Source organism: Asparagus officinalis, chromosome 8, assembly GCF_001876935.1.
Source record: "Asparagus officinalis chromosome 8, Aspof.V1, whole genome shotgun sequence".
Taxonomy (NCBI): domain Eukaryota; kingdom Viridiplantae; phylum Streptophyta; class Magnoliopsida; order Asparagales; family Asparagaceae; genus Asparagus; species Asparagus officinalis.
In genome coordinates, this window is record NC_033801.1 from 85,843,131 (window position 1) to 85,858,969 (window position 15,839).

At 42.1% G+C, this 15,839-nt stretch overlaps 4 protein-coding genes across 4 annotated transcripts in view; all 4 read left to right on the forward strand.

Moving 5' to 3' along the window:
• The window catches only part of LOC109851222 (truncated FRIGIDA-like protein 1), a 6,483-nt gene extending 3,602 nt beyond the window's left edge, over positions 1–2,881 (forward strand). Inside the window, exons 2-3 of the mRNA XM_020421259.1 lie at positions 1,622–1,797; positions 1,881–2,881. Of these exons, the coding sequence (XP_020276848.1) occupies positions 1,622–1,797; positions 1,881–2,462 (758 nt within the window). The 3' untranslated portion in view covers positions 2,463–2,881. The remainder of the gene's footprint in view (positions 1–1,621; positions 1,798–1,880) is intronic.
• On the forward strand, positions 5,002–6,963 carry LOC109822695 (pentatricopeptide repeat-containing protein At5g15300-like). The gene is given in 2 exon segments (XM_020388923.1): positions 5,002–6,424; positions 6,426–6,963. Coding segments are annotated over 2 exon segments (1,566 nt in total). The 5' UTR covers positions 5,002–5,377; the 3' UTR covers positions 6,945–6,963.
• Positions 7,076–8,578, forward strand: LOC109821471 (pentatricopeptide repeat-containing protein At4g21065-like). Its single transcript, XM_020387656.1, has one exon. It carries the CDS (start codon positions 7,076–7,078, stop codon positions 8,576–8,578), a length of 1,503 nt encoding a protein of 500 aa, XP_020243245.1.
• Positions 10,872–11,223, forward strand: LOC109851276. Its single transcript, XM_020421337.1, has one exon. The coding sequence runs from the start codon at positions 10,920–10,922 to the stop codon at positions 11,079–11,081; it is 162 nt and encodes a 53-aa protein (XP_020276926.1). The 5' UTR covers positions 10,872–10,919; the 3' UTR covers positions 11,082–11,223.

The following is a 15,839-nucleotide window of genomic DNA, read 5'->3' on the forward strand; positions in this document are numbered from 1 at the left end:
AAAAGAAACCATGCCCACCTAAACGCCTAGATCTTTGTGAAACAATTGCTAAAGAGTACATGAAACTCTGAATAGTGACTTTTCTCTCAAATCCTGTTTTAGGAAGACCCGACTCCAAACTGTGGATAACAGAGTAGATCGCAAATTAAAGTTCTTTTTCCAATTTTAACCTATTATTTTAGCAAGCTAATAGCAATATATAGATTTTGTTTTGTAGATCCTCTTATACACAACAGACTGATCATCTTTACTCTTACTTTATTTCATTTATACACATATTGAAGCAAATAATAAAGCTTCCATTCACACACTATCTTTACTCATTTGCCTTTGATGCTACTTGGGGCAAAGTATCTTGTTTGGGTGCTGACTCACTTATGTTCTTTCTGTAGCTATGAATATATTTGTAACTGTTAGACCTACTCTTTAGGAGAAAATCATTTGATAAAAGTATTTCCCAAGAACATGCTTGAATTAATAGGCGATGTGCTAGCTAAATCTTCATTTTCTAATATATCTAATCAACTGCCATTCAGCTCCAATTATAGTGCAATTAGTATTGCACTGTTGGTAGTCTGGACACTAGTGTAATGACAGTTGTTTTTGGGCAGTAGTTGGTACTTTTTCTTTTCATCTTCTCTAACAAATATCATAATTGAGTGATGGTTCCTATCATCTTTCATCATCTCTTGTTCTTCCAAGAGTCACATTTTGTTCGATCATTGAGAAAATCTATTTATTGATCTCCTTTTCCCTGACATGTTTATTCCCCCTCTTTTGCTCGACTTCCTCCCCCTTCCACTCCTCTTTTTCTCTCAATTGCATGATAGAAACCTTCTATTGAATTTTGACATATGGTTAATGCCTTTCAATGAGTAAACAAGGGCCTTTTTTAGTTAATGAAGTAGACGTGTTAGTCTAATTGTTATGAGCATAAATATACAAGTCTAATTGTTATGAGCAAAAACATATTACTTGAACAAGTAAGAAAAATGACTTTAAGCTAATTTTTGAATTTTTTAAGCCTTATGATGTAGATGCTACTGTTGTCTTAAAAGGTTTTGACTCTGAGCCTTGCCCTTTTTGACATGGAATCGGTTATCTGGTAAGCTGCAGCCTTATTCTGGTATCTTGATTTACCTGATTTTATGTTAATTACACGTGTTGCATGTTATTTTTTTTCTGGAACTAATGGCCAAGGAGTGATACGTGATACAGAATACCATCCTCAATGAGTAATTGGTGTTTATATGTTGTAGTCATTTCCAAATTGTGAATGGTTATTTATCTTTTATTAGTTTGTAGCGTGGACTTAGTTGTAGCCTAGCTTGACGCAACTGGTTGTGGATCCTCCTATCTGCTTAACTATATGTTATTACCTAAAAGAGATGTGTTGTCACCTTTGTTTTTCTTTAAGTGTAATTTGTCTCTTCACTACCTTTAACTAGGTGTTTCTTGACCATAGGTTGGAGCTTGCATTTTATGCTTTTAATATGATCCATTGACTGATAAACCAATAACAGACAATAAAATAATTCTTTTTTGAATTCACGGCAATCTGTAGGTTTTGCACATCTACATATACAAGTTATCTATGCATGATTGCTTTTACTTTTTTCAGAGCTTATTCAGAAACTGAACAAGAAAGGTAGACAACTCGATGCTGTTAAATTTATCTATGCCTTGAAAGAAGTGGAAAAATATCCACCTGTCCCCCTTTTAAAAGCCTACATAACTGAAGCCAAGAAGATTGCCAAAGAAGTACGAGAGAAAGGAAACCATTCAGCCCGAGCACAGGTAATGTTTGATCCCAATTCTGTGCTCCTACCTATGGTGTTTGCCTGTTGTACTCATTGTTGGATTTGTGTTATCTTTAACAGAATGAGGCGACTGCAAAAGAGTTGGGAGCATTGAAATCAGTGCTTAAAGCTGTTGAGGAGTATAAGCTAGAGAATGAGTATCCACGGGTGGGTCTGGTCAAAAGGATCACACAGCTAGAGCACAAGAAGGCTGAGAAAAAGAGAAGTGTGATAGCTACCGCCACTGCTGCCGCAAAGTCTCAGCAGCAGGAGCAGCAGTCCAAGAAGCGACCCCGGCTATCACCTACCACTTCAGCAGCTGTAATGACTGCCAATCCCTATCATCGTCATCATCATCATCAACATCCCCCAATGATTCACACCCAGCCTCAGCTTGGATTAGCTGATCGTGCCCCATATATCGGTGTTCCTAGCTCATATGACCTTGCTTCTTCGAGTGCTTATGTCCATAGCCATGGCATTGGTGCTCCAAGCCTTGGTGGCTCCATGTTGGACCATGGTCGGACTCGTAGCCCGCCACCAACCTCGTACTATTCATCACAATCTCTTCAAGGCACGAGTAGCCTCTACGACAGGCCTATGACGTACAATGGGTACGTGCCTGGTCTACCTCCATCTTATGGTTCCTCACTGTATCCCTAATAGGGTTAGGGATGATGCGCCTTGCCCCTCGCTGACGATAAATCATTTAATTTCTCATTCAGCTGCACCTTAATTCGCAGCCACTAAGTAAATGCTGTTCTGTTCCTTTGATCAACCGTTTTTATTGTGCAGTAGGCTATAGTTACTTGATGACTTATGATGCAGTTCATTCATAGTAAGCACTTCTCAGTTCTTGTATGTCAATGACTTAGAAGTGTACGTGTTTTAGCTTTCATAACCTTTTGAGTTATTCCCTCCAGTTGCCAACTGAACTTTTATGGACAAGCTGAAACCTGATGATGTATTCGAAAGATAAAACTCAAGTACATTTTGATTTATGGGAGGCTGTCGAAGAATCCTTCAGAATAAACTGTCTTACCAAACCATTATTCTAATGAGCGAGATCAGTCTTGGAGCTATATCTTCTTTATGTAGTTCACTACTTTGTAGTCATAGCCTATCCTGTCATGTTTGTTGCATTTCTCTGTTGTCACTTTCTTCAGATATTATCGTTCATTTGCTGTTCATGAAGGTCTAGATGACCCTCTGAGCCTCCTCTCTCTGATAACATTCTTATGTAGTTCACTGCTCTCATGTACGGGTGATAATACCGTTGCGGTCCAGATGACCTGCCGAAATTTATATACTCTCTGCATTTATTCATTGTAGTTTAGTTAGAAAAATGCTAAATTCCCAAATCTCGGATGCGGCCCGCGTGTTTGTCTCCCTATACGTTTGTGTGCATTCCATGCGCAGACGGTAGTTAAGCATGTCAGGCGGCTTTAGCCTCTTTGGCAACGGCTTTTCTAAGTCCGTTCTTTTGTCCCAGGCTAGAATTCTTAACTTATTTTTTTTTTTTTTTAACTTTGTTTATGTTTGCGCGTGTGGTGACATTTTCGACCAGCCATACCGCCATTTGATCCAACAGTTCCAAGACAATAAAGGAAATAGGAGTAGCCGACCGAAGAAGCAAGAAAATCTATTTATCTGAAGAAAGTAATAAGAAAAAAAGGAAATAAGGGGGAGAGTAAAGTCAGGATAAGTTAAAAGGTTGCCACCCTCTGCTCTGTTTTATATCGTCGATAGGATCAAACAGGAATATTATATTCTTCCATCTACGAGATATTATCAGTGGATTGCCAGCTTCATGAATATTTTAATTTATTTTTACATGTAATTACAATTTAAAATCCTGTTGAAATTAGCGTTGGACTCCACTAAGGAGAAAAAAGCTGCAAATTTGCTGATCTACGTAACACCACTGAGACAAAATCCTGGATCTGCCACCGGATGTATTTATGGATGGACTCAATCAGAAGCGCACACAAAAAGAAAATTTAAACCGAAATGTTGCAAATGATTATGTCAGAACCGGGGTTAGGACTGAGGTGAGTATATTTGTGTGTCAGGTACTCGGGCCGAATGTCGGACGGTGTTTTGGTAGGTAGTCCGGCCGAATGCAGAGGGATGAGCAATGTATCGAAGACAAAAGACAACGATCAGATTTGTTGTTCTCTCCGAATGCTCCTCCAAATGCTAACCTCTCCTCTCTTTTTGTTCTTTTCGATCCTACCTCATTGTCGATTCCTGCCTCTTCTATTTGGGCTTTGCAACCATGCGGCGATTCCTGTTACATCATGTATGTATGTATGTATGTCTGCATATATGTTTGCATTCTGAAAGAAAGAATCCTCCTCTAGTACACTCTTGGATAAAGGAAAACGAACAAACCACGCCCTCACTCTCACCGAGAGCTTTACATATAAATTGCTCGACAACACGCACTCTCTCAGAAGATAGCGTTAAACGGCCATGGGAAGAGACAGTGTACATAGTAAGAGCAGCAACAAGGGGTCTAATTTGGTCCCTCGTCATCCCTCCTCCGTCTCTCTCTTGCAGGAGAGGTTTCGGCAGCTTCACAGAATGAAACAGACGAGGAGGCGTTTAGGGAGGGAGGAGCTCCAGGCTATGTTTTCTGCTCTTCATGCTTCCAATTCATTCCCACTCCATTCTCATCCCTATAACCAGCAGCAGCACAGCCTGTCGACCTCTCTCTCCACAGGATTGCAGCGTGATGTTCGATCAACCGTCAGCCATATGCATCATACTCCCAAAGTATCTGAATTTGATTGTAACAGTAATAAGACGGAGGAGGTCGACACTACACTTCACCTGTAAATTAACAACTTGGTACACAATTATACAGTTAATGACCATCTCTCTCCGTGTTTTCTTTACATGCACCTCCGATATTCACCTTGTTTAATGGTGGAAAAAGGAATGGGCGTGCATGGAAACAAGCCATGGCGGTGTAGTTGCAACTCAAAATGATCCTTCTCTATCGAAACGAAATTTGTAAAATTTTTCAACTGAAGTAATGAATTGGGATGCTACTGCTCTTTATTACACACGTAATATTGGCGAAAGGGAGTTCAGAACGCGTGCGGAGAATGAATGTTTGGCAACGCATACTATGTTATGTTATCAAAAGCATGAGAAAGTAACCCAAAAAAAAAAGGCAATAAATCTCGAAAACCCTTCCCACGTGAGCAAAAATTCTCTACATCTTTGATTGTAGAGAGCCTCTGCAATTGGTTACATGAGTTAATAGCATTAGTAGATTTAGTGAATTCCACAATAAAAATATTTTTTTTATAGAAATTAAATAAAGAATATTATTCATATGATCCATCGAGTGAGGAGATGTATTTGGTGAATTGTGAAGACTCTCTACGACATGTTGTGTAGAGAATCTATGCACTTCGTATGTAGCCTTTTAGCTACTTAAATAATTTTTCTTGTATACACAACTCTTACTGGTGTGATGTATGACAATTGGTGCTCAGTGAAAATTTCTGATCAGATGTTCACGTACACACACGACTCTGTGATTCGTATATCTTTTGTTATGCGCAATGATGGTGAGGAGGACGTGCAGGTGGCAGAGCCTTGGAGCTCTGAAGAGATTCCACGGTCTCATGGTCGTCAAAGGTGCTCTTGACTCGTCACCATTGATCAGCAGGAGCCTCCTCCTCCCTTCACTTCACTTGTATTTTCTCCACAGAAGCAGCAGCGTTATGGAGTACGCCCTCAGGGTATTCGGCCAAATTGCAGAGCCAAATCTCTCCACGTGGAACGCAATCATCAGGGCGACCGCTCACAGCTCCACCCCTTCACTTGCCATTACCCATTTTAACCAAATGATGAATGTTAGCAGCAGCAGGCCCGATGGCTTCACCTTCCTCTTCCTTCTCAAAGCCTGCGTAAAGCTCTCCTCGAGGCCCGCCGGCTCACAACTACATGGCATGATTGTCAAGCTTGGTCTGGAGCCGGACGCGTTCGTGAGGAACGCGCTCATAAATCTCCACGCCAGATGCGGGGATCTTTGCGTCGCCCGCGCTCTGTTTGAAGATGATGAGGCCGCCCAGAAAGACGTGGTTGCTCGCACCTCTCTCGTAGCTGGATACGCCAAGCGAGGCCAATTGGACGTTGCTAGTTGCTTGTTTGACGAGGCAGCAAGTGTTTGTTGCGGAGATACGGTCTTATGGAACACAATGATCACGGCTTACGCAAGCCACGGACGGATGGAGGATGCAAGACGGATATTCGAGCAAGCTCCTCATAGAGACGTGGTTTCGTGGAACGCCATGATTTCTGGCTACGCCAGGTGCGGCTTCCACGCGAAGGCGCTGGGGGTGTATCAAGAGATGGGAAACGTAGGGATGGATGCTGATGAGTTCACTGTGATGAGCTTGTTAGCGTCCTGCGCGGATTGTGGGGATCTGGAAGTGGGGCAGAGAATTCACCGCTCCCTAGTCTCCTTTTCCGGAACAATGGGCTTGCTTCACGGAAATGCGGTGATAGACATGTACGCAAAGTGCGGGAGCATAGATAGAGCCCTTGAGGTCTTCAAAGACATGAGGGAAAGGGATGTATGGACATGGAACTCTATCATCGGCGGGCTAGCAGCTAGCAGTCCACGGACATGCTAGACAATGTATGCGTCTATTTGCAGAGATGGTTGAGGACGTGAGGCCGAACGAAGTCACGTTTGTGAGTTTGTTAGGAATGTGCAGTCACAATGGGTTGGTGGAGGAGGGCCGCAGATGCTGGCGTGCGATGACAGATGAGTACGGACTGGAGCCTAATCTGAAGCACTACGGATGCATGGTGGACATGCTCGGGCGTGCAGGATTGTTACGAGAAGCGTTCAGGCTTATCGTTGGGATGAGAACGGAACCGAGCCCAGTTATATGGAGGACGCTGCTGGGTGCGTGCAGGATACATGGCGACCTTGCGCTGGGACGCATTGCGAAGGAGAAGCTGGAGCAGATGGGATGCCGTCACAGCGGGGATTATGTGTTGCTCTCCAGCATATACTCCTGCGCGGATGAGTGGCATGGGGCTGAGATGATCAGGAAATCGATGGATCACAAAGGAGTGAGAAAAGAGGCCGGCTGCGCTTTGACTTGGGCTGGTTGACAGAGAGGGCAGAGCTGGGCATATATGTTTAGTGTGAAGAGTTAAATTGCACATAGACTCCTTCTCAGGGCCTCTCCCTTCTTGCTGTTATAAATCCTCAAACTCCTCATTAGGATGTTAGAGACGGTATTATGAGCATCATATCGAAGTACATCAGAAAGCCACCTGCTTCTTGTTCCAGGACTCTAGCGCTTGCGGGCCAACCAACTCCCTCCGAGGACTACACAACGAGTGCAAACGCTGGTCAAGAAGACCCTGAGAAGGAGAAGTTCAACGCGAGAGAGCAGAGCCTGATCGCCCTCTTCAAACAATGCTGCTCAAACACGAGGGATGTGAGTCGGATTCACGCGCAGATCGTCAAGACCGGGTTCGACCAGCACGTCTTCGTGGCGGGCAGAGTCGTCTCCTTCTGCTGCGCCTCGGAGCAGGGTTCGGTGGACTACGCGGCCTCGGTGTTCGAGGAGTTGCAGTATCCTGACGGGTTCCTTTTCAACACGATGATCAGAGGGTTCGGGAGGACCAACAGAACAGAGGAGGCGTTTTCCATGTACAAGAGGATGAGGAACAGGGGGAAGCCGGCCGACAACTTCACCTTCTGCTTCCTGCTCAAGATATGCGGTCAGTCGACGGCTGTTGAATTGGGGAAGCAGGTCCACTGCTGCATACTCAAGCAGGGGCTGCACTCCCACGTCTACGTCTCCAACACCCTCATCCACATGTACGGACTCTTCCGAGGCATGGATGACGCCCTCAAGGTGTTTGAAGAAATGAGCCACGTCGATCTGGTCTCTTGGAACACTCTCCTCGACGGCTACGTGCAATGCAGCGGGTACGAGGAAGCGTGCAGCGTTTTCCTGAGAATGCAGAGAAGCGGTTTCAGGCCCGACGAGGCCACCTTGGTTGTGGCCCTCTCTGCCTGCTCTGAGCTGGGTAATTTAGATTTCGGCGGACGGGTCCACTCCAGTATTACCGCTTCTGTTCTCGATCAGAGCATCTCCGTTTCCAACTCCCTGATCGATATGTACGCCAAGTGCGGAGCAGTTGACAGGGCGGCGCAAGTTTTCGAGGTTATGAAAGAGAGGAACACGGTATCGTGGAATTCGATGATATTAGGACTTGCTGTGCATGGGAATTCAGATGATGCGCTGAGACTGTTCGATCGAATGCTGGAATGCAACAAGCCATATAATGAGCCCAGTGACATTACGTTCCTGGGAGTGCTGTGTGCCTGCAGCCATGGAGGCCTGGTCGAGCAAGGGAGGAGATATTTCGACAGGATGCAGAGAGAATATGGAATAAGTCCAAGCATAAGGCACTTTGGATGCATGGTTGATCTGCTCGGGAGAGCAGGACTTGTGAGGGAGGCCTATGAGCTAATAAAGGAGATGCCGATGGAGAGCAATGCTGTTGTGTGGAGGACATTGTTAGGAGCGTGCAGGGTGCACGGAGACCTTGCACTGGCAGAAGTAGCGAAGAAGCATCTAGCACGCTTGGACCCCGATCACAGTAGCGATTATGTTCTGCTTTCGCATATGTATGCTACTAAACATCAGTGGAAGGATGTTTTTGATGTAAGAGAGGCAATGAAGGGGAAAGGTGTTCAGAAGCCACAACCTGGTAACTGCCTCATCTAAAATTATTCCTAATATCTCATGCTAGATACATTGATGTTATTCCTCCGTCACCATCAGGTTATTAACATTCTTTATAACTTAATTTTTCTTTCCAACTTTTGCCTAATTATTGAAATGAAAGAAATATTGCAGATTAGTTTGCTGTCGAAACTTGTTTATGCTTCTGCAGACTATGTAATTGTTGATAGTTCTACTTTATCACACTCGCAAAAAGAGTAATCTGATGACAACCATAACATTCGAAAGAAAATGTTTGTGGGTGGGTAATGGTTATGGACGTTAATAGGGTATGTTTGGATTGCGGTGAACAAGGGAGAAGGGAAGGTAGAGAGACATTCCCCCCGTTTGGATAGCTTATATGGGGGTGAAGAGTTCCCCTAGATCACCGCCAAACAACACAAAAATTGTTTGCCCAAATTGGAGCGTAATGGAGGGAAGCGAACTCTCTTAACTTCTCTTCTCTTCTCTCTCCTATTTTTCCTTAACTTCCTTACCCCTAGTGAAATTCAGACACACCCTAAACCCAGTTAGGGCCCGTTTGGATAATGGAAGTATTAGAAGTAAGAAGTAGGTTATAGAAGTAACTTTCAAAGCTATGAAGTAGGAAGTAATGGAAATAACATTTTTTTTGTTTGTTTTATATATTTTTAGAAGTAATGGAAGTAGAACTTATTCCTCTTCATTTACTTTTTTGTTTGGATAACATTTGGAAATATAATTAGGAAGTAATTTTATCAATGAAAAGTTGTTAGAAGTAACTAATAAATGAAATATTAATAAAAAAATTATTTATGTCATAATTAATATGCATTTCAACTACTTTCGAGCTACTTCTGAGTATTGAAGATTGGAAAAATATTTTGAAAGTAAGGATGACACGTAGGCACCACATAAGCATTTAGGGAAGTATTAGAAGTAAGTTTTTCAGAGAACTAAACACACTTTTTTGCTTGGAAGTAGCAAAAGTAGCCTCTACTTCTTTTACTTCAGCTACTTCACAATTACTTCTGTGCAAACAAACATGCCCTTATTAGAAACCAGGGAGTTTTTAGAAATCGAGGGTGCACTTCTTCTGCACTCACAGGCATCTGGTGGACGCATGTACAAAAGTCTGAGGCGACGATTCAGTGTTCAAGTTGGAATTGATTCAAGGTCGTTCTATGTATAAACTTCTTTATCGTCGGTGTTTTTCTGAGTATCCAAACTTGGTTAGTCGGAGTGGCATCACCAGGTATATCGAATTAAGATGGAACACTAGAGATACTTGAAAATGAATAGTTTCAGGGAAAGAAAGAAAAAGGAAAAATCAGGAGAATCGGTTAAGACACAGAACAAGTTTTGGATTGGCAAAGTAAACTAAAGAATGCTTGTTAGCTCTACTTGGCCTCTATGCACAATATCATTATCTGGTTTCTTTTTTCTTTTTTTTTAAATTACTGAATCTAGGTTCTTTATTATTTATTTATTATTAATTTTCTATTTTTAATTATTATTCATTTTTGTTTTGTTTCATTTTATTTTTTGAATTGATCATTCCTTGCTGTTTCATCTATTCCCCTCGTCTCAGTCGTCTCAAAGAGATATGGTAGGGTTATCGGTCTACATCGCATCAACGTCAATCACTAGTTAATTATAAGGGCTAATTGCCAATAGACACCTATAGTACTTCCTAGTTGTAAAGAGGCTTCTTGTAGTTCTATTCATTGCGAATAGATCTTACGTAGTTCTACTTGTTGTGAATAGATTTTTGAGTGAATTTTTTTTACTCTTAAAATCCTTAACAATGTCTGAGTGGATAGACCCTTTATAGTTTTATTGGTGAGGATAGATGCCCAATTGCTATTTTTTCCTTCACATTTAAAAGAGTTGAAAAAGTTCACTAACGGGATGCATTCGCACTTTGGCCAATACTACAGGGGGTTTATTTGCAACAAGTAGAACAATACGGAGTCTGTTCAGAGCAAGTAGAACTACAATGGGTCTCTTTGCAAGTGGGCGATGCTACATAGGGTCTATTTGCAGTTAACCCTAATTATAAATGGAATATGAACACGGTCGGCATTGTAAACTCTCATTTGAGTTACATCGTAGTTCCGTCAGGATTTTTGGCCTAACAAATATATTAGCATATAGTTAGTCAAAGGTATACTATTCTAAATCTATTCTATAGATCTAAAACCAAGTGGATGGGGATTGGGGGGAGTTTGTGAAAGAAGTTGACTATTGACTTATCAAACCTCTCAAAAGCTTAACTAACGATCTCCCCTCGGTTTTAAGAAGAAGAAAAAAAGCAAGAAGAGGAATATATTTCAAATACTGGGGAAAAAAAAGTAGGAAGGCAATGAACAGGAACTTGACTGGATTGTTGATAGGGCTCGTTGGGGCTGGATTCACGGTGGGCGCCTACTCGCAGACGATGATGAGCACAACACAGTGCCTCACCGTCGGCCTCCTCATCCTCGTCTTCGGTCTCATTGTCAAAGAAGGCTTCCTGTCTCTTTGAATCCCTTACTCTTAACTATGAACCTTCATTTTTATTACTTTATAATTACTATATTTATTGTTCGTGATACGTAGTATTGTGTTTAATTAGTGGTAATTTGATTGGCTTTTAGTTTTGGCTTTCCGCCTATCTTATTCGAGTATCTTGTGATGTTAAGCAAGTTCCAATCTATTTAGTTTCTTCATGAATTGGTTACAATTTTTTTTTCCTTTTCTAGGTTGAAGTTAATTACATTCTGTCTAATGTGGTTGTTTGGTTGGTTGCTTCCACGGTCTTCCCTCGTGTTTTTATTGAGATGGGTAGACTAGTTGCTGATTAGTAACTTGTCAGCTAGCTCAAGTAGCATCACAAGACACACACAGATTGACGTTCCATGGTCGAACAATCTTGTTAGACTCTATTATGCTTAGAATTCTCTTATTCTCGTGTCAGGGGATAGATTTTCTCTTGTGAGCTCGAAGCTTATCCTATGAAGTTTCTGTTGGATTTAATCTAATAAATCTATTTGTGGGCACATATGATTAATCAATGTGTATTGCTATCTTTCAGGATAACCCATTAAAGTGATCAATTAAGTTGGGTTAATTTGGTATTTAAATGAGTCATGGGGTTATATGTGCAGATACCAGGTTGTAATTGTAATTTATTGAGGGGCTAAATTACAAAAGTACAACATCTATAAATAAGGGGTTATGGTCCCTAACCTAGGGTTACATTCTCTAATTCTCTACACCCCCATCTAGCTAGAGAAATTCGGTTTTAGAGAGAACCCTAAGGTTAGAAGATCCAACACCCAAAATCAAGATCAAGCAATGGATTCAGGTATAAGCTTCCGCTCTCTTTTGATCTTGTTAATCTCTTTGAATTAATCATGGCTATATGGTTTTAGATCTCAAGTTTTATGATGTAGGTCTAACAAGTGGTATCAGAGCCACCTTGATTAATTCTTAGGGATTTAAGTTTTATTGGGTTTTTGATCTTAAATCTCTGGTTAAAGATTCAATTTTTGGGTTCGGATGAACAGTAATGTTCTCGGATGAACAGTAACGAAATTTTTTTTTTCGGATGATCAGTAAAGTATTTTTTTCGGATGAACAGTAACTGAAAAATCGTCGGTGAACAGTAACTTTTGGGAATTTTTTGGATTTTTTCTTTGATTTTTCCTTCAATTTTTTCCAATTCTGGATCTGTTTTGAAAAGAAAAATCAAAGGTTTTTTGGGTTTGTCGGCGGCGGTTTCAATTTGAAACCCTAAGGGTTCATGGCGAAAATTAAGGAGGTGGTTACCTCAAACGAACCTCGCGTTCGTTCAATTTTAACCGAGCTTCGCGCTCAACGAACCTCGCGTTCGTTCTAAGGTGAACCTCGCGTTCAACTCAGGTGAGCGTCAAGCTCAATTTTAACGAACCTCGCGTTCGTTCTAAGGTGAACCTCGCGTTCAACTCAGGTGAGCGTCAAGCTCAATTTTAACGAACCTCGCGTTCGTTCTAAGGTGAACCTCGCGTTCAACTCAGGTGAGCGTCAAGCTCAATTTTAACGAACCTCGCGTTCGTTCTAAGGTGAACCTCGCGTTCAACTCAGGTGAGCGTCAAGCTCAATTTTTTAACGAACCTCGCGTTCGTTCTTCAGACGAACCTCGCGTTCGTACTTCAGACGAACCTCGCGTTCGTACTTCAGACGAACCTCGCGTTCGTACTTCAGACGAACCTCGCGTTCGTACTTCAGACGAACCTCGCGTTCGTACTTCAGACGAACCTCGCGTTCGTACTTCAGACGAACCTCGCGTTCGTACTTCAGTTGAACCTCGCGTTCATTTTTTTTAACGAACCTCGCGTTCGTTCCCAAGTTGAACCTCGCGTTCTTTTATCAAACGAACCTCGCGTTCGTTCATTTTCAGACGAACCTCGCGTTCGTGCTTAAGTGAGTCTCGTACCTCGCGTTCGAAGTTAAGGGAACTTCGTGTTCATTATGGTTAAGCGTCGGCTTTTTATGGGTCCACTTTGGTATACTTAATTTATTCAATTAAGTTATAGGCCCTAATTAAGCTGTGAGACCCCAGTAAAAAAAAACAACGACTGGATTGACTCTGCCCATGAATGAAGAGTACAATGTGTGTATACTGATGCCAGAACAATAAGCGCTTTGACGGGATACTTGTATACCCCGGATTACCAGAAGGTGGCGCAAAACCACGAGTTGGTTGTAAATGCTGCTTATGGTTTAAAACCCAAGCGGGACTGCCAAAATTGGTAATAGCTGCGAGAGGTAATAAGGCACGTCTCGTGTGCGCTAAACGCTATACTCAAAAGGAAAGGCCATTGATTATCAGGCAGACTTTCTCCCAGTATTCATCGAAAGACTCTTTCAGACATAATCATGCCACTTAGGTTGTACTCGTCCTCATTGATGATCTGAGTTACATTCAGTAGGATGTTAAGACAGCTATTTTCTCGAATGGCACATTGATGAGTATGATCTATATGGTCGCCAACCAGAAAACTTGTTCGGAGCATCCAAAGAATAGTGGATCTGCAAATTAAGGAAAGTCCATCTACTGGACTCATAGCAAGCTCCTCGTCAACTGGTATCATAAGTTCATTACAAGATAGTTTATCTCGTCTCCGGTTTTGGGTCATGAACATATTTCGTAATTCCGCTGTCCCGAGTATATCACAAGTTCCAGTGGCGGCCGCAGAGTTGAATGGAGTAAGTATATTTTTTCTGCGTTCTGCTATCGTGATGACATCTTGTTGCCCACAAAAATAATGCATATAGCAGTTGCCCACGAAACAATGACGATTCTATCAAAGAATTTTGAGATGAAAGATTCTTTTCGGCGGACGCTCTTTATATAGGGATCCACCTGATACCATCCGAGATCGCTCTCCCTCTCCGGCGGTACGATTTCTTAAGATTATCACAAAGAGCTATATCGATAAGTACTTAAAAGGTTTCGCGCTATAATGCAAGATTGCAGACCACGCTGACACCCTGGCTAAAGGAGACAAGTCTTAGTCTCACATCAGTGAGCCCTAAAGTGTAACCTGAAATTCAGGAAATGCCATGAGATTCTTATTGCTTCGGCTGGAGGAAGTCTTAATGTATGCTTCAGGATGTACGCCGTTCGATATTGCGTACAGGTTGGGATGTTAGGCAGATACTTAAGCAGACCCTGTATGGCTGGTTCATTGGATAGCCAGTCCAAACAGGGTTATGATGCGGTATCTTCAGAAAACAAAAGATTACATGCTCACATACATGAAAAAAAAAAAACCACGAAATTAAGAGGTCATTGCGGTATTCAGCTCTGATTTTGCCTGGTCATGCAAGATAGCAGAAAGTCTACCATCAGGCCACATTTAGCTTGTATGTTAGCAGGAGGAGCAACATGGAAAAAGTTGATCAAACACAACACTATTTAGCTTCTCCACTATGGCAGCCCAGAATTTGTAGCTTGCTATGAGGCACATCAATCACCGGGAATATGGTCGCGAAATTTTGTTCACGGGACGGCCGAAGCGCCTCGCCCATAAAGTCAGTGCGAGTTTTGGAAATGCTTTTCGATAAGACCACTAAGGCTACTATCTGTGACAATAAATCTGCGGGTAATCGTTATTCTAATAACTAACAGTCGAGGCTTAGACTAAGCTCAAAACATATTGACATAAGTTCCTGGTTCCCTGATAAGAATAAGACCGGTACAGACGCTGTGGACAGCATATCCATAGAGCCACATTGCGGACAAACTCCATGATAGCCTGCATTCCTCTTTACTAACGGGCATTACCACCTTAAGGTCTTCTATTGAGCATACCGGAACCTGCTCATATGGGTGTGGATTTGAGGATATATGTGTTTAGTAGCGGAACTCGTTTGGTATTTTGCGAGTCCGCGCTGCTTTATTTGTTGCTATTGTCATGCGATCCAGCAATAATGAGTTTTCAGTTAAGACATCTCTGCTTACATTATGTTTCCCCGTTTTGACTGCGTGAGGCGCCCCACTAAGAGGCCACCAGTTGAAAATAGACAGGAGTTACTGAGTCACATTTGCCAATGCTAATTTTTCATGCTACTGCTATATCCTATGATTCGATCAGTCATTTGATCTGTATTTATAATATGCTGACCATTGCATGCGGATCGCGTCACGGATAAATGTTGACGTCAATAGGCCGCCTTTAGTGTATCATCTCTATAGTTGATGGTATTATGTCATTCTCGATGCCGACGAGATTGTTTCGCGAAATACCACGTTCAGTGATCAGCATATTTTGGAGCCTCTAGTTAAACGCGTTATAGCACAGTGTTTAGGAATCATATGGTGCCAGTGGCCAGTGGAGATTGTTGGATTGTACATCTAATAAACTCCTATTTGTCGCGACGGGCCACATATGATTAATCAAATCGGTGTATTGCCTATTTTTCCAGGCCGCATAACCATTAAAGTGAATCAATTAAGTATGGGTTAATTTGCGTATTAAATGACGTCATGCAGGTATATATGTGCACGATACACCGGTTTAATTGCTAATTTATTGAGCGGCCTAAATACAAAAGTACAACATCTATAAATAAGGGGTTTATGCGTCCCTAACCCTAGGGTTACATTCTCTAATTCTCTACACCTCCCATCTAGCTAGAGATAATTCGTCGTTTAGACGCAGAACCCTAAGGCGTAGAAGACGTCCAACACCCAAAATCAAGATCAAGCAATGGATTCAGCGTTATAAGCCTATCCGCACTCTCTTTTGACTTCTGT